The 21,306-nt window shown below is 35.2% G+C and overlaps 1 protein-coding gene across 4 annotated transcripts in view; it reads left to right on the forward strand.

Annotated features, from left to right (window-relative positions):
• PLEKHA7 (pleckstrin homology domain containing A7) overlaps window positions 1-21,306 on the forward strand; it is a 150,922-nt gene that overhangs the window by 109,031 nt on the left and 20,585 nt on the right. For 2 of the 4 annotated variants that reach the window (XM_085317143.1, XM_085317144.1), the window contains exons 7-15: window positions 786-964; window positions 3,017-3,502; window positions 7,002-7,527; window positions 9,760-9,846; window positions 12,188-12,241; window positions 17,216-17,284; window positions 17,451-17,531; window positions 18,804-18,953; window positions 20,779-20,880. In XM_085317143.1, coding sequence (XP_085173269.1) covers window positions 786-964; window positions 3,017-3,502; window positions 7,002-7,527; window positions 9,760-9,846; window positions 12,188-12,241; window positions 17,216-17,284; window positions 17,451-17,531; window positions 18,804-18,953; window positions 20,779-20,880 — 1,734 coding nt within the window. Of the gene's footprint in view, window positions 1-785; window positions 965-3,016; window positions 3,503-7,001; window positions 7,528-9,759; window positions 9,847-12,187; window positions 12,242-15,265; window positions 15,347-17,215; window positions 17,285-17,450; window positions 17,532-18,803; window positions 18,954-20,778; window positions 20,881-21,306 lie in introns of all 4 variants that reach the window. The other 2 variants (XM_085317145.1, XM_085317142.1) reach the window with 2 other exon arrangements.

Raw genomic sequence — 21,306 nt, forward strand, 5'->3', positions numbered from 1 at the left:
AGCCCATATTGAATATGTTTATAATATCTTGTGCATAATGGCAGTAATATTTAGTTGTTTAAATATACTTAAAGGAATTTCCAAATACCTCTAGTTTTCAATGGAATTTCATGGAATATTTTGGTGTTCACAGATATGTGTCCATATTTTATGCTTTGATAATTCCATCAGTATTACTAACTTTATCAGTAAGTCTTGTAATTTTGCAGCTAATACATGTTTAAGTGCATGCTTTAACTGAAAGATCTTAACATACAATGTAATCATGTCTTAAATAAGCAGTTTAATTGCTTGAATTTTAAGATTTTTGTCTGTTTTGGCTGAATAAATTGATGTATGAAATGAACTGGGAAAATTAGCTCACTTACGCACATCTCAGTGAGAAAATTTCTTTGTTTTGTGTGGTGTTTATAGCAAATGAAACATCAATTAGTTAAAAGGAAGTGTAAAGCTGAAAATATCATCTATGAAGAACAGAAATGCTGCACTGTTAGCTTAAGAGTGTGAAAAAGAAGTCAAAGAATTCAAGTAAAAATTAAAGTACTGTTAAATTTGAGTTTACTGCATTACAGCCAGTTGTAGTGTATAGGATTACTCTAAATCCAAAGAAACAATCTAAAAAACTATAATAGTTTTAAAGATATCAAGGAAAGCGGCAATAAATTTTCTGGGGAAAAAATGACGGCACTGCCTGATCTTTTCTCTTCTCTTCTCTCTCTCTCTCTCTCTCTTTTTTTTTTTTTTTTTTGGCTTCTTCTCTTCTCCCCCCTCCCACCCCCTCCAAGGCTGTTCACACAGGAATGAGGGCATATATTTATAATAAGAATTCTGTTATTGGCTCTCAGGCAGAGCATTCAGGGATGCGGACGTACTACTTCAGTGCAGATACGCAAGAGGATATGAATGGCTGGATCCGGGCTATGAATCAAGCGGCCCTTATGCAAACACGCTCTTCACTGAAAAGGCAAGTTCAATATACCAACTCTTAATTAAAAAAAAAAAATTATTAAAAATCAGGATGRTGGTGAATTGTAAAAGTGATGCTTTTAAATGTGAGCATGGAATTTACTCTCATTTTAAAGAAATAATTCCTTTTAATGTAGAATCTGCTACTATATTCTGTTGCAAACTAGTCAGCTGACGCAAGCTATCTAATAAAATCTCAATGCTTGTACCATGTAGAAATGTTGTGCCCCTATTTGATGACTTTTTTTAAAGTCCGTTAAACTGCTGCAATTTTTGTGAGCATATTCAGATACCTGCAACAGCCAAATGGTGAACTTAAGGAAGATAGGTAACAGAGAAAAGACAGAGTGGTGAATTGTTTCAAACGAGTGTTTAGAACTAGAATTAAAATACTGGTAACAAGGAGAAGAATATTAAAGATGGGCAGATATCAAGTGCTTGGAATTATGTTCATTAACTCTTTTATGTAGGTATTAATTGCTAATTTTTGGCTTGCTGGCCTGGCCTTTAGTACCTGTAAGAGTTCTGTGTCATTCTCTAAGTAGAAGAAAACACTGCTGTAAAAGAAGGTTGTCCATCAGTATTACCTAACTCTAGAGGCGAATAGATTCAAATGTGTCTTTGTATACTTCCGATTTGTTATATTCCTTAAAATTGATTTAGCTGCCTTCATGTTTTCACTTTGGGATTTTTTTTTTCTTCCTATACTACTCTTTGTGAAGGAAGACTCTGTGCTGTGAGGAAACCCTACTTTTAACCCTGGGGCTCTAAGGATTAAAATTTCATGACGCAGTTTCTCAAAGTACCTTATGCTAGTATTTGCTTCTGGCAAATCTGTAATATAATACAAGCAAAGGATCAACATCAATTCCGGAGTGTTCCATTTTCTTGTCCTAAATAATTCTCAAAGCTATTATACCTGTCTGATTTTGTATTAAGAGTCATCTTTATTTTTTTATTTTTTTAATTTTTTTTTTTTGTTTTAATTTCAATTCCAAGTAACATTTAATCCTTTATGTATTTTTCTGTATGTGCTTTTTCAGGATAGGAGTAATTGAAAGAAAAATCAGGGAGGCCTAGTGTATTATTAAGTATTAATCCAGTATGCTTAATCCAAGTAGACTATTCATTTTGAGACACCAAAATAGACTAAAGTGAGAACAATTGTTTCCTGGAACTTGCTCAGAATTTACCTTCCTTAAAGCATTAAAGAAGCTAAGCTTAGTTTCAGGAAAGATGAGTTGCTACTTGGAGATCAATGATACTTTAATAAATTGTCAGAGGAAAAAAATGTTGTGGAGAAGCTTATGATATAAGGAGACAAAGTTTCAAGTGAAATTGGTTAGTTTTCAAAAGCAACATTAAAACTCATAGTACCYTTAGACATTTTATAGTGTGGTGTAAGTTAAATATCAAAAGAATTCTGTAGAATTTTTGAAAGATTTAGAAGATGAGTGTGCATGGAATGTGTTTGGAGTGAGCTCTACTGAGATGTGTGGGGTGGTTATTTGGTGTGGGGGGATGGGGGGGGTTGGTAGGGGCGGAGGAGGGTGTAGAAATACTCCCCAAATAGGAGATTCCTTGCTCAATGACAGTATTGACCGAAATATTGACATTGTTCTGTCCCCATGGCCAGAAATGACCGATCCATAAGGCATCCAGAAAAGCCTAAAAGGCTTTTTTGACTTWGAATTGAACAGTCGGCAGATTTTTTTGTTTTGTTGACTTTTAATACTTCCCAGGATAGGAAGGTCGGTCTTGTGTATAAACAGTGTTACACAAGTTAAACACTGCTGTTGTATGGAATTAGTATTTTCAGTATGGATGCAAACAAAAGATTGCCGTTTCCTTGATAGCACTATAAAAACTTCTGTCTAATTAGATAACAACTGAGTTTTACTGAGCACATCTGTCTTAACATACCCCTATGAAATTTATCACAGCCTGGAACAGTTGCTTTTGTGTGTGATCCATTCTAAAATATTAATGAGACAACATTAACTTTTCACAATTAAGTGGTGTTCATTACCAGCGCATATTTCCTTTTCAGAGAAACTGAAAAAGTGGACCAGCAAGCTGTTCCCCAAGCCAATCACGTGGATGTCTGCAAAGAGCTTGTGAAGACAGAGATTACAGATCTAAAAGAAAGTTATCAAAAATCAGCAGAAACATTTGGATATGACAAGCGTGAAGAGATAAGAAGAGAGAAAGAGGAGGAGGAGCGTTGTATCCACAGAAAAGAAACTGTGGAGGCTAAGAAAGGAAAGGCTAAGCATGCGGTTACAGAAGCTGATTCATTATTTCCAGGTTTAACAAGTGCATCTCGGTCCCAAGTACCTCAGCCTCAGCCAGTTGAGAAGAATGGAACACTTTCTAGCTCATTAAATATGAGTGCTGGTGTAGTGGAGCAGAATGGTACCAGCTCATATAAAAGAGGGTTTGTTCCCAGAACAAATCCAGATAAACAGATTCAAAGAAAAAGTAACATGGCTCAAGTGGAGCACTGGGTAAAAGTCCAAAAAGGAGATACAAAGAGGTTAGTAACAGGCCAATCTTTAAATAGACTGCCTGATAGAATGTCCTTAAACTAAAGGAAAACTTTTATTTGTAACATGCTTAGTGCACATCAGTGATATTTTTACGGAGACAATATATAGCAAGGCTAACATTCTACTTCTCCAGTGCAGAATGGTATTTTTAGATACTTATGGGAAAGTCACTATGAAATAGATTAATCAAATTCTTTTAATGTTGTCACCAATTTGCAAATATAAACGTTCAGATTAGTGGGGTTTTTTTTTTTACTTTTTTAATCATTGTTAATGCTTGAAACTTCTTAAAATTTGCTAAAATTGAAGAGCCAGAAAGTGAAGTATGCCCCTTAGATTTTCGTGAAACAAACAACTATCCTATGTGTAGTGTAGCTATTCATTTGTTTTCCACTTCAAAGTATAAAATAAAAAATGCTAATTCTTTTTACAGAAGCTGCCACCTTTTGTTCCAGATAGAAACAGCTGCCTAACTGGAGCTGTTAAGTGTTCAGTAAAGTTTTGGAAGAGTTAACTGTAGTGGTATCACAAAATCTAGCTTGCTAGATACTCTTGTAATTTTCTTTCTACTTAAAGTTTTGTGTTCTAGTTTTGCTCAGTTGACCATGCTTTCCATGTCTTTCCGTGAAAAATGCCATAATACTCTCTATATTCAGAATAAATTCMATGTTACCTTCCCAAATATTAATCACTTAGTCTTCTATGGCATCTTCTCGCAATCTGCAGAATTCATTGCAGTGCGCGTCACTGATGGATAGAAGTGGTATGATAGTTGTCAGATGTGTTCTTGATCTCAGGACATAGTATATAGAAATATAGGATGTAGTATGAATGGACCACTTAATTTTTTATTGCTCCACCTGAAGTGTTCTGAATCTTACGAGGTTCTTTATTTAYGGACTTTATAGTTTTTGAACATAAAATAAGGGCAGAGGTTTTTCTTGGCTTGTGTTTATAAAGATGCAGCTCTTACCAGTGAGTTGATTATGAAAACAACTCTTTCAGTTAGAGACTCCATACAAATAGTCATTTGTGTAATTATTTGCAGGGATAGCACTTTTTATATAGATATTTGGATCTTTCAAATAGTTATTTTACTTTCCAGTTCTACAAGGCACTGAAGTGCTTGTTAACTAATAAATGGTAGCTGCCAGTCACTATGCTGAGATTCATCTTGCTTAGACAATTAGCTGTTAGATGCACTACAGTTGTATCCAAGCTAGTCATCTGAACTCTCTCTGTTCTCAGTGGAGGGGTAATAGTTACTTTGTTAAGATTTGTGTCAGCCTATGAAAGAAATCTAGAGAATTGGAAGGAAGTTTGGAAAGAGGTTTCTGGGAGATACATGATTTTAATTTTAAGTAATTAAAGGTCAGGATCATCAACGACCAGCTGTCCTGAAGTTATTCTGTAGTCTCTGATCTGATTTCAGGGCCTGGATAGATATAGTAAATGCATAATCATAAATGAACCTGATTATTTCTTGCAATTTATTTGCTCTTTTTAAAAATTCTGATAAATATAATCTTTATTTCTCAACTAAATGCAGTCATACGAGGAATTTCCTTTCCTATAAGTGCAGTGTTAAACAATTTGTCTTGTGCAGAACTTACCATTCCATCATGAGTAATGTTTCCTGCTCAGCATTACTTGTCTTTGTTGGCTTCTGTGCATTCCCAGGAAGGGGCATTGTGTTTCTAGCAGTTGTCCTGGGGTTTTTTTGGAAAGTTTACCTTCCTTTTCTATAATACCTTCTGTGGGAAGCAACTACAATGAAAATGCTGAATGCTTTCCATGGCAAATATCTCATAAAATTTAACTTCAGGCCATTTTTTTTCCACTTTCAAGTGTCTGCTTTTCTTTTCATATATCCTTTATACCTCATCATTTGAGAGAGTAAGATTTTCAAGAACATCTACTTTTGTTCATGTTACTTCTGATCTGTGAGGAACAACAATTGTTCATGGTCCATCCTGAACTGATTTGAGTGTCATTCAGGACACTATTCCTTCCCAGTATTTTGCCTTAGTGCATATTTTTACATAACAGATTCTTTTCAAAGGTGAAACCTTGTGTCATAGGAAATGCTACCTGCACAAAGCCTTGGTTGCAGACCTCAGAGTTTTTAGCTCGATTTCTCCCTTCTTCACATACTGAGAAATAACTGAGGTTGTAATCCTCCATATGGAGTAGGGCAATTGTAGTGCTTTCTCACACAAGGAATTACGTTATCTTCTCCAGAGCATCCATTTTTTGAGACAGCACCAACAGTGCCAAATCCTGCAAGCAGAAACACAGAGAGGCAACCATTGAACAACTGAATTACTGGTAACATTTCTCTCTCCCCTGCTTCTGTTGTTGGATACTGAACAAAGATATTCCTTCTCATCTTGTGCTCTTTTACATGAAATTCCTGCAGTTCCAACACCACCAGGTCTCATTCTCATGCAGGGTATGAAGCTACCAAGTGAACTGAGGAATGAGCTGTGAATTTCATGGTATTTCTTCTGTATTATTACTCTGTAGCAAGTCTAGCAGGATAGTTCTCCCTTTGGAGATACAGAATCAATGGACCGGTGACTAAACTGCCCGTATGTGTAATTGGAGAACCAGAAATTAGACAAGCCTGTTCTTACATGTTAGACTGCGGGAAGATTTTGATTTCAAAGTAGAAGGGGAACTAAGTACACCTTGTGTCAGAACTGCTTTTGCTGATTCTACATTAAATCTGCTAGCAGATAAAAATTCTGCCATTTAAGATGAATTGTGGAGGCATCACTAAAGCTAGGATGTAACATCTCTTTATACTGGAGTTTGCTAGAATTTTGTTGCAAAAGCCTTGTGCTACATAAAAAAGAAGTAGAAGAACCAGTAGCATTAGGACAGGTGAAAGTATGTCATAAAGATTAGGACATTCTGAGCTTTTTTTGTTGTTCATGTAAATGAAGCAAAAGTGTGTACGATATGTTAGTTCTTTGGTCAGATTTCTTGTAGTATTTTAAGGAAATTTTTTAAACGAACGTGCATCTGTTGTTCTCAAACGGCACCACCTAGTGGTGGCAAGGTTTTCTTTTCATTTAAAAGATATTTCAATTTGCAGATTTGTTTTAAACATAACTATAATTCCTTTCTTTATATTCTTGACATTCCTTTTAGTCTAAGTATGGATAACATAGCTGAGCCTTAAGTTTGTTCCTAACTGGTCATTCTAGGTTAAGATACTAAATAAAAAGCCTCTGCTTAGACTAAGCCATGACTATTCACTTAACATGAATAAAGTGTAATGTTTTTATGCAGATTTGATTTCAGTAATACTGTGTTGTAAATGTTTTTGTAAAGTCATGTTAAGAGATCCCTATGTATTGTCCTTTTTTTTTTTTTTTTWATTCCTACGCTAAATTAATTAGAAGGTATTTTTGTATCAGTCACTCCCTCTCACAAGCATATCATATGCTAAACTTGTAACGTTTTTTTTCCCCTTTCCAGCCTCACTTCTGAGCAGACTCTTGCACGTCAGGGTCCCAATCCATCTCTATCTCATCCTGAAAACTATCACACGTTGCCAAAGAATACCAGGCAGCCTTCAGGGAGTTCATCCCCACCACCAAACCGCAATTTGCCGAGTGACTACAAATACGCACAAGACCGTGTAAGCCACTTGAAGATGTCGCAGGAGGAAAGGAAAGCAAATAAGGATGGAACTGTTTGGCAGCTGTATGAGTGGCAACAGAGACAACAATTTAAACATGGCAGCCCCACTGCTCCACTTTATATAGGCTTTTCAGATTTTGTTGATCGTGGAAAATCAAAAAGTTCATTGGATGTTCCGCGATCAATATCTGTTCCACCATCTCCATCTGATATTCCTCCACCTGGACCTCCAAAAAACTTTCCTCCAAGGAGACCACACACTCCTGCAGAGAGGCTCACAGTTAAACCATCTGATGAGAGACAAACTGTGGACATTCCTTTTGCTGGATCACCCAGGAAGATTCGAAATCAAGCTGTAAAGGTTTGTATAGAGTATGACAGCAATTACAGACTATTTTATAGGTATGGTTATAAGCACATCATACATTGATTATTTAATTTAGTTACTTTCACTACATCCCTCCTTGTGTGTGAAAGATCCTGGAAGTTTTAAAAGTTAATACAATCRATTTTTCTTAAAAACTTGTATCTTTCTGATCATTGCAGATTTATTAATTTTGTTGTTTAGAAAGGAAGGTTGGTAGCAGATGACATTGATTTCAAATATTTTTACTCTAAAATTGTGGAAGGATATGTATACACATATAAGAACACTTTAATTTCTAAGATTTTAATGTATAGAGTATGTAGTCATACAATGGATAGACAAGAATATAGAATGCAGCATGATGAACTCTTTCTTGGTTCTTTACATATGGCAGTAGTATTAACTGCTTGCAGTGTTCACTTTCTCTACACCTTTTACTAGCATAGTTAGTCTTACGGCTGATGCAGTTGTTGATTATTGTCCACTGGCTAAAAGCATAATAATCGTTCATTCCTGCGACAGTTTAAGCAAGATCCCCTCCCCGCCCCCACAGTTGTTAGCWCTTGACTAGCCAAAAACAAATAGTAGTTTGAAACTTTAACCTCTTGCAGAATTTCAGTGGYGTTTATTATACGCGCTGTTGTATCTTCTTATTGATGATAGAGATTTTCCCCCGCTCAGCACTCCACATGGCTCTCCTTGCCTAAGGGAATTAGGGAAGCTCAGGATTGAATCCATGCAGAATGTGCTTCTTTTGGTAGCTCTAACACTGGAACAACTAGAAATAAAAGCCCCTTCATTCACCCAGTTCCTAGACCTCAACCATGGGCTGTGATAGAAGAAAGTATTTGTAAAGAAAGAGACTTGTAAATTTACAGATCCAACACAGATTCTGGAACAGGAATTTAGGTTGCACGTCAGCTTCATGCACAGTTGAGATTTCTCCTCATACATATGCTGTGTAGACCTTCTGCAGACTTTTACTTCAGATTGGTTGTCAGAGATCTTTCAGCATTTATAGATTCATATTCTGTCAAAGGATGAAGTATCTAGTGATATTCAGCACTTTCTGGAAAGTATTTTTTATGTTATTATTTAACATAATATACAATAAATAATAAAAATAAYTCTTAGTTATGTTATAAAAGACATTGACTAATGTGCAATTTGAAGGAGCATTACTTCCATTATAAGGGGATGTATAGCAGATCTATCCCTTTTTTAGGAGACGGCTAATATAGCTGCATAAATGTAGCTTCATAAATTTTATGTAAATGCTGCTGATGTAGCTACATAGATTTTACTGGTAAAATAAGATGCTTTTTATGTCACAGTGCTTTTACCAATATATAAAATAAAAAATTTCAATTTCTCTAAAAATTTTTAAGAGAAAAATATTTGTGTTTTTATATGTAAGCACAGACCATCATTATAAATTTACCTGTGTAAATCACGTAAATCTGTGATACTGCCTGCTTGGTGGAATGCTTTATTTCAATTCCATCCAGTTAACACTTTAAAAAAAAAAAAAAAAAAAAAAAAAAAAAAAAAGCATATGCAGGAACAAAACAGCATTCAGTAAAATTCAGTGACAGGAATAAAATTAAAATGTGAGATAGTGTCTTGGAGAAAGCCATAAAAGTTTACCATTAAGAAGAATATGAAACTTGAAAAAATATATGTGAAATAGGTTTTCATTACAAGCAGAAAGGAACAGATCTAGTATGATTATTTAACAAAATCTGACATTAATGGCATTCATTGCCACAAGGTGTCACTCACATCAGTAGTTTAGTAGTGGTGAACTGTTCCACGGAGTTAGTAGCATAGGATAAGCCTTCTGTTTACAGGCATAAACTAGCCAGTCTTTCTCTGGGAGACATTAGATTGGGGGGTGGTGGGGAGAAGGAGTTAGGGTTGAGGGGGGAAAACAACTCTTYATGAATATTTTTTACCTGCTGGAAACTGCTTTGCAAATTCTTCTGAAGCATCTCATGCTGCCAGAATCCATTGATGTTTGGTAGTTCTTAAATTTGCATCTATTTATTTATAAGTTTTGCTTGATCATTGAGGTTTTTGCCTGGCTCATGAAGGTTGTCCTCATCTAAGCATGCCTGGAATTGAAATAGAAAATGTGTAGCAGAAATGCATCTCCTAACTTTTCCCTCCGGTAAAACACCTCTCTCTCAAGACAATCCCTACAATTCTGACTGTGGCCTCTTACAGAGCTCAACCCACATTGATCGACGCTCTATGCCAGCCATGGGCTACATGACCCATACTGTAAGCGCACCCAGTTTGCATGGCAAGTCGGTAAGTTGAAAGATCGATTTCTCTGCCTTTTCTGTCATTGTAGTTTTGTAGCTAAATTTTCAAATCCTGCTCATTCCTTACTGATTCTGTTTTTCTTTATTAGTCAAAATCTAAACAACTTGAATATGAAACAGTCTTATCCTGCTCTCAGTAGAATCTGTAGGGATTTTGCATTACCTGCAATGTGAACAGGAATGAGCTGTTTGTAGAAATTCCGTGGCTTGTTACAGATTCAACTTTTTATTGTATGTGTGACCGAATGCAGAGTTAATGAAATAATTGCTTAATCGTGTCAAGTAACTGCTTTCTGGGCACTGAGGTGAAAAATGTAATTACAGTTACTCTCCCTGAAGACTGCTAATTTCCTCTTTACAATGTGTCTAAATACCTGCAGCCTGAAGAGCTAACATTGCTTCTCATTCGATTAAGGAGACATCAGGCTAAGTTGGCTAGTATACGAAATTACACAATCGCACAATTACTGCAGCACTTGCCAACTAATTCCACCTATCAGGTCAGCTGCTGCTTGGCTCATCTGTGCCGTATGACATTTTGTGACTCTGCAAATGCTTCATCAGTGGCATGCTAAAGTCTGTGCTTTCTTACCATTCTTTGATATTCAGCAATTCCCAAATTGTCTGTGGTTTTCCATTGCTATTGTACTTGCTATGAAAGATGAGCATTTTAAGCTACAGGGCACCAGTGCGTATGTTTCAAAGTGTTATGAATTTCCTTTTTATACTGTTTGTGAAAAAGCTGCATCTTCAGAAAAGTGGGTTAAATAAATTACAGATATGTTCATTCTAAAGCAAAAGCATTTCTCTGTGCTGCCTTCATATGAARTTGGCTCCCTTACCACATGCGATGTCAGTGCAAACTCAAATGCATCAGCCTCTTTGTACATTCATACAAGCTTGTAACTGTGTCAGTTCTGCAGGTGATGAATGTTAGTTCATAAAAGCTCAAGGACATCTTAAATCATTAGCACTGCTCTTGATTGCACTGAGGTATGAAACTTATAAATGTGAGAAGAAACAGAAATATAGTTATAGAGTTTTTTTATTTGTATTAGATCCTCAAAAATGGAGCCATCTAGGAAGAAATCTGGTGATTCTTCTTTGATTTGGTGAAGGCATTATATTGGCCTAAGATTCAAGGTTTTTATTGTTGTTGGGGTTTGTTGTTGTTTACATTTTGGAAAAGTTTAAATTCCCTGTTTACCTCATCTACAGAACAATTGCACTAAACTGGGTTGTAGTAGTAAGGATGTTTCCATTAAAAAAAGGGGGGGGAGGGGCATACTTCGTAGGCAAGTCCTCAGCCGGTCTTACCAGGTGATCGAATGAGAATTTCAAGTGAACACCTCTAAAGAAATGCAAGTGTGATATATTGCTTTTATGTCATACATGTTTTTTTTTTCCCTTTTTTGAATGCATACTGGCTCAAAATTTGAGAAAGGTGTAGATTTTTTTTTATTCTGCTGTTTAATAAACCCAAGGTATGAAATTATGACAAAATAGCAGCAAAGATTCTAGATGTTGTAGCTAATAACAAAGCACATGTGCAACGGTTAAGTTTTATTTTGTTGCTTAACGCAAATAAATCTTTTGGGGGAGAAAAAAGAAATAACTTTATTATGACTGTCATGCATGGTTTTCTTCAAGTCAGTGTAATGAAGATCTTGGTAGCTGAATGTAGGTTAAGCCAATAGCAGTTACTGGTGAACCAGTGAAAAATAGGGATGAAGTTGAATACTGTCACTTAAAAAGCCAAACTGGTTCTCCAATTGTGCACATGAGATTTTATTCAGTACTTTCATGAAGTTTATTTCTTAGCTCTCTTAAAGGGATGCATACTGTAAAATGTTTATGAAATCTGATCAAAAGTATTATGACTTGTTATAAAATAGATTTTTTTTTTTTTTTATCTGACATTCTGTTAGGTAGAAGTCCTCCCTACAAAGAGGTGTTGCGCTGGATGGCAGCCTCATTACTTTTTCAATGAACAGATAGTTAGTAAATACTGGTATTGAAAAAATAACCTTTTGTGTCCAAATACTTTGTTTTAAGTAGTCATGTATCTCATTAGAGGTGGAAAACTCAAATCTGTATATTTGGAGGGTGGGCATGAGATGATAAAGTTCTCAGGAAATACTTTGYCCATTTTCCCACTGTAAATAGCAATATGCTGGTGAAGCAAATGTGCTTTTAATGTACTTCCTGTCTGTTATTTTGTTTGCTCTCTCAGCTATTTTCTTTTGTATAGCCAATACAAATATTTTGCAGTTATTTTTCAAGCATTCAGATATATTGCGTTGTTTTTTCTATGTGCTTACCTGAAGGCTGATGACACTTACCTCCAGTTGAAAAAGGATTTGGAGTATCTGGATCTAAAGGTAAGGCATATTTATTAGAATTTACTTTCATTATTTTTTAACACGTCAGTTTTGTGTGTGTTATCTTTGTACCTACAGGTTTTCAAATCTTTCTGTTCAGAAACTGAAAGTCTGTCTTTTGCCATCGCTGTTGTGCTCAGAATATTGAATGTCTTTACTGTATTGACTATACAATTAAAAAATAAACTCAGAAAATATAGTTGCCTCCATTATTAGGTGTAACTTGTGGTACTGGTACTCACAATGAATGGTATTATGTGGGTTTAGAGAACTTGAAAGAAAAAAATGATTCAAAATACTTGCCCGCTATAGCATGAGAGCCAATATGAAAACAACGCCCCTAAGTTAAAATAGGGTCCTTTTTTATCCACCTTTTCCTCTTTAAGTCTGGTAGAGCTGACTTTTTCCTTGTTTTTGTAATATCGTGTRTTTATTATGTTGAGCTTCTTTTGTGAAAATGTGTTGATTATTTGCACCTTTCATTTGTTTCCACATTATTTTGGCTAAGAGGTTTCAAGTCCTTTCCTTCCGTCCCTCCATCCTTTCATGTACCTAGACAGAGCTATAACCTGCCAATAWCATGTCACCTGCACTGAGGATATTTCCTGAAACAAATGATTAGTATGCCTAGGCTAAATTACTTCTATATGCGGTATRCCTGATAGGAGGCAATTTGAAAGCAAATCTAGACATTAATACCAGATTCTGGTGAGGAGGAAACCCACCATCTAATAATTCTGCTTTGCCCAGCAGTCTGCCACTTTCTATGGTGTACAGCATGTCTCACCATATGTAAATTATATGGTATCTCTGAAAAGCAAGGTGGCATGAAATTTGACACCTAATTAACCTTATCACTTGCATGTATGTAGTTCTCACTGATGCCAACTCATAGCAATTGGTGCCTCTGTGCAACTAATGAGCTGACTGGACCACTGATACAGACTTCAATTTCATCTAATGTTTTAATGGCTGAATATGTAATCAATCGATCAAACACCAGTAATATGTATTATACATTACATATATAGTGTTATATGTATGATGTATTGCATAATATGCATAGTAGGTATCACCTATACGGTCAAATATATAAGCAATAGTAATCAGTAATATAGCAACTTAAAATTAGTTGGAAACATTTCACTTCATGCCTTGATCTTAGTTGTTCACAGTTTTGTCAAATTTAACCACATTTGAAATCTTAGGCTGAATTTTATGACAAATTTCTACTAAAAAGATCCTGCAATTTGTGATGAACATTATGAATAAATGCAGTGTCATGTCCATTCTAAAGCAGGCTTAAAATAACATCTGGATCTGAACAATTTCCAGTGTTAAAAGTTTGGCCAAATTATAAACTTCTGAAAATGCTGTGTGCCTAGTGGAATTATTAGGATGGGTGGTTAAATTTTTAGAACATCCAGGCTGCATTGATTTGGTGCAATCCGGGGCACCAAGAGCTATTTTGCTCTCCAGGAACTCAGTGTGTGCCTTCCTGCAGCCTGCGTGAAGGCTGACAAAGGTAGCCAGAGAGAGAAGTGGGTGGGGGCACAGGGCAGCAGCTGGTCTTTCTATGGAAAGCMGTTTAGGATTACTAGTGAAGGAATTGCCTTTTCCTCAGTTCTGAGTTATGGGAAATACAATTTGGTGAACATTTGTTGTAAGTAGAGTTATTGCAAAGAAACACTTGATGCTAGTTTCAGGTACCTTTTGAAAAATCTTGGCAACTAGGTTTCCATCCACAAGAATGACCTAATTTTTCAAAACTGGTGTTTCTTTCCCAATTAAATACCTTCAAGCTTAAAAGAATCATCTTCTTTCAGTTATGGTCAGAAAATGTAAAAAGTTCAGGTTAGGTTCTTTAGCAATTAAAAAGACCATGTGAAATTTGAGTGGATTTTAGGACTGAAACAAAACATTTTTTTTTTACTTTCATTTGTTGCCTGTGAAGGTATTTCTTCCTTGCTGTTTTGAAATAGGATGACTTTTCAATATGAAATAGTGATTAAACATTTGATTAACCTCATAATACATGCACAGCATTAAAACTGATTACAGTAACTGGTTGCATGATAATTTCTTGTAATTGAAATGCTTTTGTCTGCAAAGAAACCTTGCTGTTATTCTACTGTACTATTCTATCTTTGATTACTGAAAACTCTTAAAATATTTTCTAAGAAATGATTCCTGATGTTGATATCAAGATGTTATCATTGAAAATTATAGTATTGGCATAAAATAAATGAAATAAAAATGCTTTAGAGATATTAATCTATCACAGTAACTTTTTTCCTGCATGTAAGCTGATTCTGAGATTAAAACAAAAAAGAAAGAAACTTTTTACTCATGTTATGAGGAAACTCCTACTTTTTCTAATTTTGACCTTGTGAAAGAAGGGGTGGTGTGTCTGCATGCTATGGCATGCTAATGGTTCCTCTGCAAATAGCTGTGTGTCAGGGCTATTGCTGTCCCTAAAACGGAGGGAACGCTGTGACTTGGTGTTAAAAAAGCAGAAAGGGGAACACAAAGGAGGGAAAAAAAAGGCTTACTTTTCTGCTCTCCYCGCAAGCTCCAAAGGTGATATTGCGAACAATAGAGGTGAAATGCAAGTGGTGAAGGAAGATGCCCTTTTCGTAACTATGAAACAAAGTATAAGCAGACTGCAGGGAGAATTTTACTTCAGAACAGTTTACGAACAAACATTCCCAAGTAGATTATACAAAATGGAAGAGGAAGGCCAAGTGTGGTTGGATTAGTATCTGAATAAATCCAGTTTTGTGTTGTGCACTTGAGTGYTCTGCAAAAGTAAAACTGAAAACGCTTGTGACTGGATGACTAACCTACCCAAAATATAACAAGAGGGGAAGATAGCTTCCCTAATGAGAGATTATATAATTATAAACTTTGAGAGTCAGTGTGAAAGAAGAGTAAGTGATTACTGTTGCTCATGAAGTTTTGAGTTTGAAGGTTTTGGTTTTTTAAATATGTAATAAGGTATTACTAAACTTCTGTTTGAAACAGATAGAAAATAATGGACCTCTGATCAACATGATTTACAAAGTACTAAAGAACTCAGCACAAGGGTTACTATCCAGTTTACATGTAAGACTGCTTGCATCTCAAATGTGCTCGTTCCATTGCTTTTTCAAATAGCAGTTGATGTTTATGTAGTCTGGCTTTTACGGGTGTCTTATGACATATAGAAGAGCTTTCTGTAACTTTTTTTGAGTCTATRTGCAAAACTATGGCTGACTTCAGTGTTTGGTTTCATTTTATCATTTTTTTAGATGGTTTTGTTAAGTAGTGACTTCTATGTGTAATTTTGAAAATGTGATAGCATGCTAAATCTTACATTATGTTCTCATGTTCACTGCTTGAAAATTAACAACTTCTTTACAGTGGTGATTATATAACTTGAAATATGCCACAAAATACCTAGACTGTTCTTAAATTAATTCCATTGCTTTGAAAAAGATTTTTTTCCATTCCATTAGCTTGCAGGTAATTAACTGTGCAAAATTTTGACTTGGGCATGCTAATATTCATGCTTTTGTTATTTCTTATTGTTATACATAGGATTTAGTATTTAAAATTAAGTCCATTGATAGTTTTTAAATAAAGCTTTTGTTTAAAAAATACTGAATTGGTTGAAGTTGAAAATATTTGAAAATCAACGCTAATTACTTTGGAGAAGCAGTAGATGGTATTGTATTTGGTGGTAGGAGGTAACAAATGTTACAACTAACTACCAGAAGTCACATAATAAATATGTGAGTGGAGTCAGCAGATGGAGGAGAGGAGACATTAAACATAAACAGAATTTACTCTTCTGTCTTAAACCTGGTTTATTATTTGAAAATTTTGTATGAAGATGGCTAGTGTCATATAAAATGCTATATAAGAAACTGAAGATGTACTGAAGATTCACCTATACTTGCAGTAAAATTTAATTATTTTAAGAAAACTGTAGCATGATCATGTAGTATCCTGCTAGGCTGGTAGGTTAACTGTGTAACTGTGGTGACCTCAAAGTCTGTAGATTGCCAGTCAGCAAAAAAGCAGATTTACCTATTTCCTCACAAAAGGAAAAAAACTTCTGCTTCTGTATTGTGGAAAACAGTATTTAGGTGGACTTTCCTTTATAAACTGTTGTATGCATATGGATAAAATTACCCAATATATTGGTACTACGCTTTTTTGCCTTTTTTATTTGCTTTAATAAATTTTAAGTGTTCCAGTAATATTAAGTCATTTGACTTTGAGGCTTTAAAAAAATTATGATTAATGAGCAATATTATATTGGTAATTCTGTTAATCTTATTTATTCAGAAAAAGGGTCAAATGTAGACAGTGGAAATAATAAGCATTTCTATGCAGATAAATATGCCTTCATTTTAAGATTGCTGTGAAGGCTGAAAGTTTAGTATAGTTTCTGTATTAATTTAAAATCTATGTTATGTGATAAGATTATCTTCTTGACAAAAATTGAATGTGGAACCAGTGATTACTGGATTGAGACCTTGGTATGCTAGAAAAGAGAATTATCTGTCAAAATAGATTAACAACAATTAATTTCTAATATAGCACTCTTATAGAAGTCTCTCTGAATAAAATTCACTGTGGAAGAGACTATTCTTTGAAGAATGAAAGTGTTGCTGAAAATGTGCATTTTAGTCATTACAGATGTTAGTCCTGCAAGCATACATTTAAAGAAACTAATCAGCTGCTTTGACTTTGAGAACTTCAAAGCCAACCACCTTTGTAACCATAGACAAATGGATTTATGCTATTTTGTACAGTTTTAAGCTATTGCAAGAGTTATTAGATACCCTAATATAGCTAGTAATCCTTTTTGATAAGATTTTGGAAGACTGAAAGCATATTGGCTTGTTCCAAAATTTCATTTTTATCTTTTATTCATCTTTTAATTTGCTACCAGTTTCTCAGATCTTTAAAACCTATTCCTCGTAGGTGACTGGGCGTGACACGTTAAAAGAACGAAGTACAAAACCTGTCAAGATTGCAGAAAGTGATACTGATGTAAGTATCAAATACCACTCTAGAAACTCTTGCATTTCTTTGGCTGTTTACGTTGCACTATACGTGTTCGTTTATTATGCTCTTGGGAGCAAAGCATTGCTAGAGGAAACTTTTTGTCGTCTTTTTAAAAATCTAACATTACATATTTATATGACTTCATTTTTAGGTCAAGCTGAGTGTTTTCTGTGAACAGGACAGAATTCTGCAGGACTTGGAAGACAAAATAAGAGCCCTGAAGGAAAATAAAGTAAATAGATTTAGAACAACTTTCCTATAACCATAAAATATGGACTTATAAACAAAAAAGTTACTGTATGCTGCTTGCATTGTAATAATTTTCTATGGACATTTATGTAAACTTATATAAGGAAAATTGTTTTTTATGTTAAGATTGAGTACTCGCTTTAAGAAAGCATAGTTCTGAAAACAAACATCTTGAAACCACATACTAATTTTTTCTGATGTTTATGACTATTTGAAGTACATACACATTTCTAAATAGGTTGCCCTATGTCATAATATGTATTGGGAAAGGCAGAGTCGTGTTTCAACTGCAGTTCTTCTCAGCTGGGCAAGCATGGTTTGCATAAATAGCAGTGTTTCAGGATACATGCTAGGAGGGCCCATGTCAAGCTATCACTGTAACCTRTGTAATTGTRTTATTGAAACAAAAGAAGGAGGAAGAGAGGCAGGTACTACAGATCTGTAGTAATTTTAGTGATCTTTGGTGGTTTATAGTACTGCAAAGTTGGTTCCAAATGTTATAACAGAAATGTTGGAATATATTCTGTGATAAGTTTGTAGTTGGAACTGGCCTCCTTGCCCATGCGAGTCAAAGTTCAAATAGTAAACATTAATAAAAGAGTTTGTCTTTTGTTTTGTTTCCTTGCATCTTGATCTGCTTTACTGCCTATGAGCTCTATCTTTCAAAAACTCTAGATCTATTTGAAGTGGTTCTGCAGAAAACCCCTTCTAAAATGAAAGTAATGCCTAGTTAGCCACTTCAGAAAAGCTACTGTGGAAAAATGATTCAAGGTTATTTAGTGCTGATTGATTGAATCAGGCCTACATAGTGTTTTAAATAATATTTTAATCCTTTAGTTGGCTAATTTAACCATTGCAATGAATGAGATTTTTTCCTTGAATAAACTATTACACTGTGCCATAGTAGGGTTATCAGAGTTCTGTACTGCTTAAGGGAATTTTTCTGAAACTCTTTGTAAATTATAGCTTTACACAGACTATAAGTAGAAAACTTCTCTTTCACTGCTTCATATTTTCCAGAGGTTTGGCTACTTAAAGGGATTTAATGGAAAATGTGAGATAATTTTGATTATAGCAATTATTAATGCTCTTCCAGTTCTTCATTTCCGTCTTAGTCTCCACAATAGGAGGCCCATCCTAACGTCATATCTTAGAAGAAAGACTACAGAGGTAGAAAGTAACTTTTATATTCCCACAGGTAAATCAATAAAATTCCATGTAAATGTTGTAAGCTTACTACTGTCTTCTCTGTTAGGATCAGCTGGAGTCTGTTTTGGAGGTTTTACACAGGCAGATGGAACAGTACAAAGACCAACCACAACATGCAGAAAAGATTTCTTACCAGCAGAGACTGTTGCAAGAGGATCTCATACATATTCGGGCTGAAATATCCAAAGTTTCAACTGTATGTATTTTGGTTCTTTCAAGAAAGCCATAATTTAAATGCCAGCTAGGGTAAAACAGAGTATATATTTTTTGAATAGAGAAATATTTGAACTGATTTGGTTAACATATGAGGTATTAACATAAAAAATATTTAAACAAACAACAATCTCTCCTGCTTTCCTCTTCAACAGCGTTGCCACCCTGTAACTCCTCCAAGCCTCAAACGTTCTTGTAGCTTTGTCATTTAAGCATGGCCTTAGATTACAACTCTTTCAGCTAGTTCCTTTGGCAGTGCAAATATAAGATTCCATGGTATTTTTCAGGGGAAGAAGGTTTGGGAAATTGTGKTACTATTTCAGTATAAATTAATATTATTATTTGATACAATTCAAAAGTAATCTAATGCTTCATTTTTGTTAATAAAAATACTTGTATAAGTTGGCCGCGGAAGAGGACTTTTTGAGCCTGATGTTGTATATTCGCTATTTTATTCCTATCTCTTAATGAATATGGGACCAGCTCATTATGAGACTATTTCTAGAATTGTGTGAAATGCCTCTTCTATCATAAAATCTGATCATTAAAATGCCAGCATTTAAATGAGTATGTATGGTGTTTTGTGCCTGCATAAAATGAATGTTGTTCACAGGCAGTATTTAAATAATTAATTGAGGGCATAAATGGCACGTAATTGTAAGAATGGCTGTACTGGTCCAGTCAAGGCTCCTTCTAGTCTAGGGTTCTGTCTTTGACATTGGGCATAAGTGGTTGCTTAGGGAAGAGTAAGGAKAGGAAACATATATGGGATATTTTCTGTGATAACAGTCCCAGCTCCCAACTGCTGTCTGCTTGGGGAACTCCTGCAGCTGGTATATTTTTGTCTGTTCAGTACTCCTAAGTAGATCTCATTTCCAAATACTCATCCAGTCTCCTATTGAACTCTGTAAACCTTTAGCATCCAAAACATCCTTTGAGAAGTCATTGATTGCACAGATGTGTTCTCCGTTGTGTGAACTTTTGTTTGTTTTGAGCCTGGCTCATGCCTGCATCGTGCGATAGACCCTTGTTCTTGTGTGAGAAAGGATGGGGAAGAGTCAGAGCTTACCAACCTTCTCCATGCCACCTGTGGTTTTATTGATCTCCGTTACTTCTTCCGCTCATTTCTCAAGTTCTGTCTTTTCCATACTCCAGAAGAAAAGCCCACTCCGATATTCCTCAGATAGGAACTGCTCCAGACTTTTGATTGTTCTTGGTTCTGGGTCAGAAAGCAGACTGTGTTGCTGTAGATGTTGGAAATAATCTAAGCAATGTGAGGGTGATTGGATAGCCTTATTTTCCAGGTGTCTGCTTTTTATTATTCACTTCTAATGAAATTGCATCTCAATCTGTAGAACTTCTAAAGAATATCCTACTGGATTTTCTAATATGTATTCTGGTTTAAGTTATTGTTTTGATTCTAATTGTAATCTTATTTTAAATAGAGAAATAAAGTAAATGGAAATGGAATAGACTTGCTTCCCTTACAACATATTACAGTCTTCATTTAGATTCTGCTGAACTCCAGCTTTATGCTTAGGAAATGATTCTGTGTGAGCAAGCTGGCCAGAAGTCCTTAACTAGGCATTCTGGACTCATTCTTGCACGTGCAGTAAAGTGTGTTGATGTTTATGATCAAGTCTGAACAGAAATACGGTCATGTAGCTAGACTTCAACGCAGATTTCTCTTCTTTCTATAGTGGAACAACATCATCTTAAAAACACCATTAGGTGCTCAATTAGAAAAGTGATAGAGCAACTTCCAGGTTTATCRTAAGATTACGCTAGAGTATTCCCTTTGTTAACAGGAGATGGAAAATGCCTGGAATGAATATTTGAAATTAGAAAAGGATGTGAACCAGCTGAAACGGGCCTTACAGGAGCAGATGAACAGTTCACTTGTATCTCAGGTGAGTCTGTTTGTAGACATTGAATTACTTACACGAAGATTTTGTCTGAACTTGAAAGCTATTATCTCATAAGAGATCCACTGTAATTTCTGCACTGTGTTCAGCCATCACATAGCTTAGTTTGCAAAGTTTAGAAATTGTTGCAGCATAGCCATGCAGTAACCAGCTATCTTCCAGCAGATGTAATAGTTTCTCATAAGTTGTCTAGGTAAATTTATCATTATTTTGTTACGTTTTTATTACATGCTGACATCTTGACATTGATAATGTGTTTAATTTATAGTACTATGTAGGACTTCTTAGTTTTTCATTTATTTGATCTGACATTATTGACTTCCTTATCCTTATTTTTAAGAACAGTAGTCACTAGCTTGTTACTGCCATTACTTTTTCCTGTTTTCTATTTATGGAGGATTTATCTCTGCA

Source organism: Rhea americana, unplaced genomic scaffold (assembly GCF_003343005.1).
Source record: "Rhea americana isolate MKP2758 unplaced genomic scaffold, rheAme1 scaffold_49, whole genome shotgun sequence".
NCBI lineage: Eukaryota > Metazoa > Chordata > Aves > Rheiformes > Rheidae > Rhea > Rhea americana.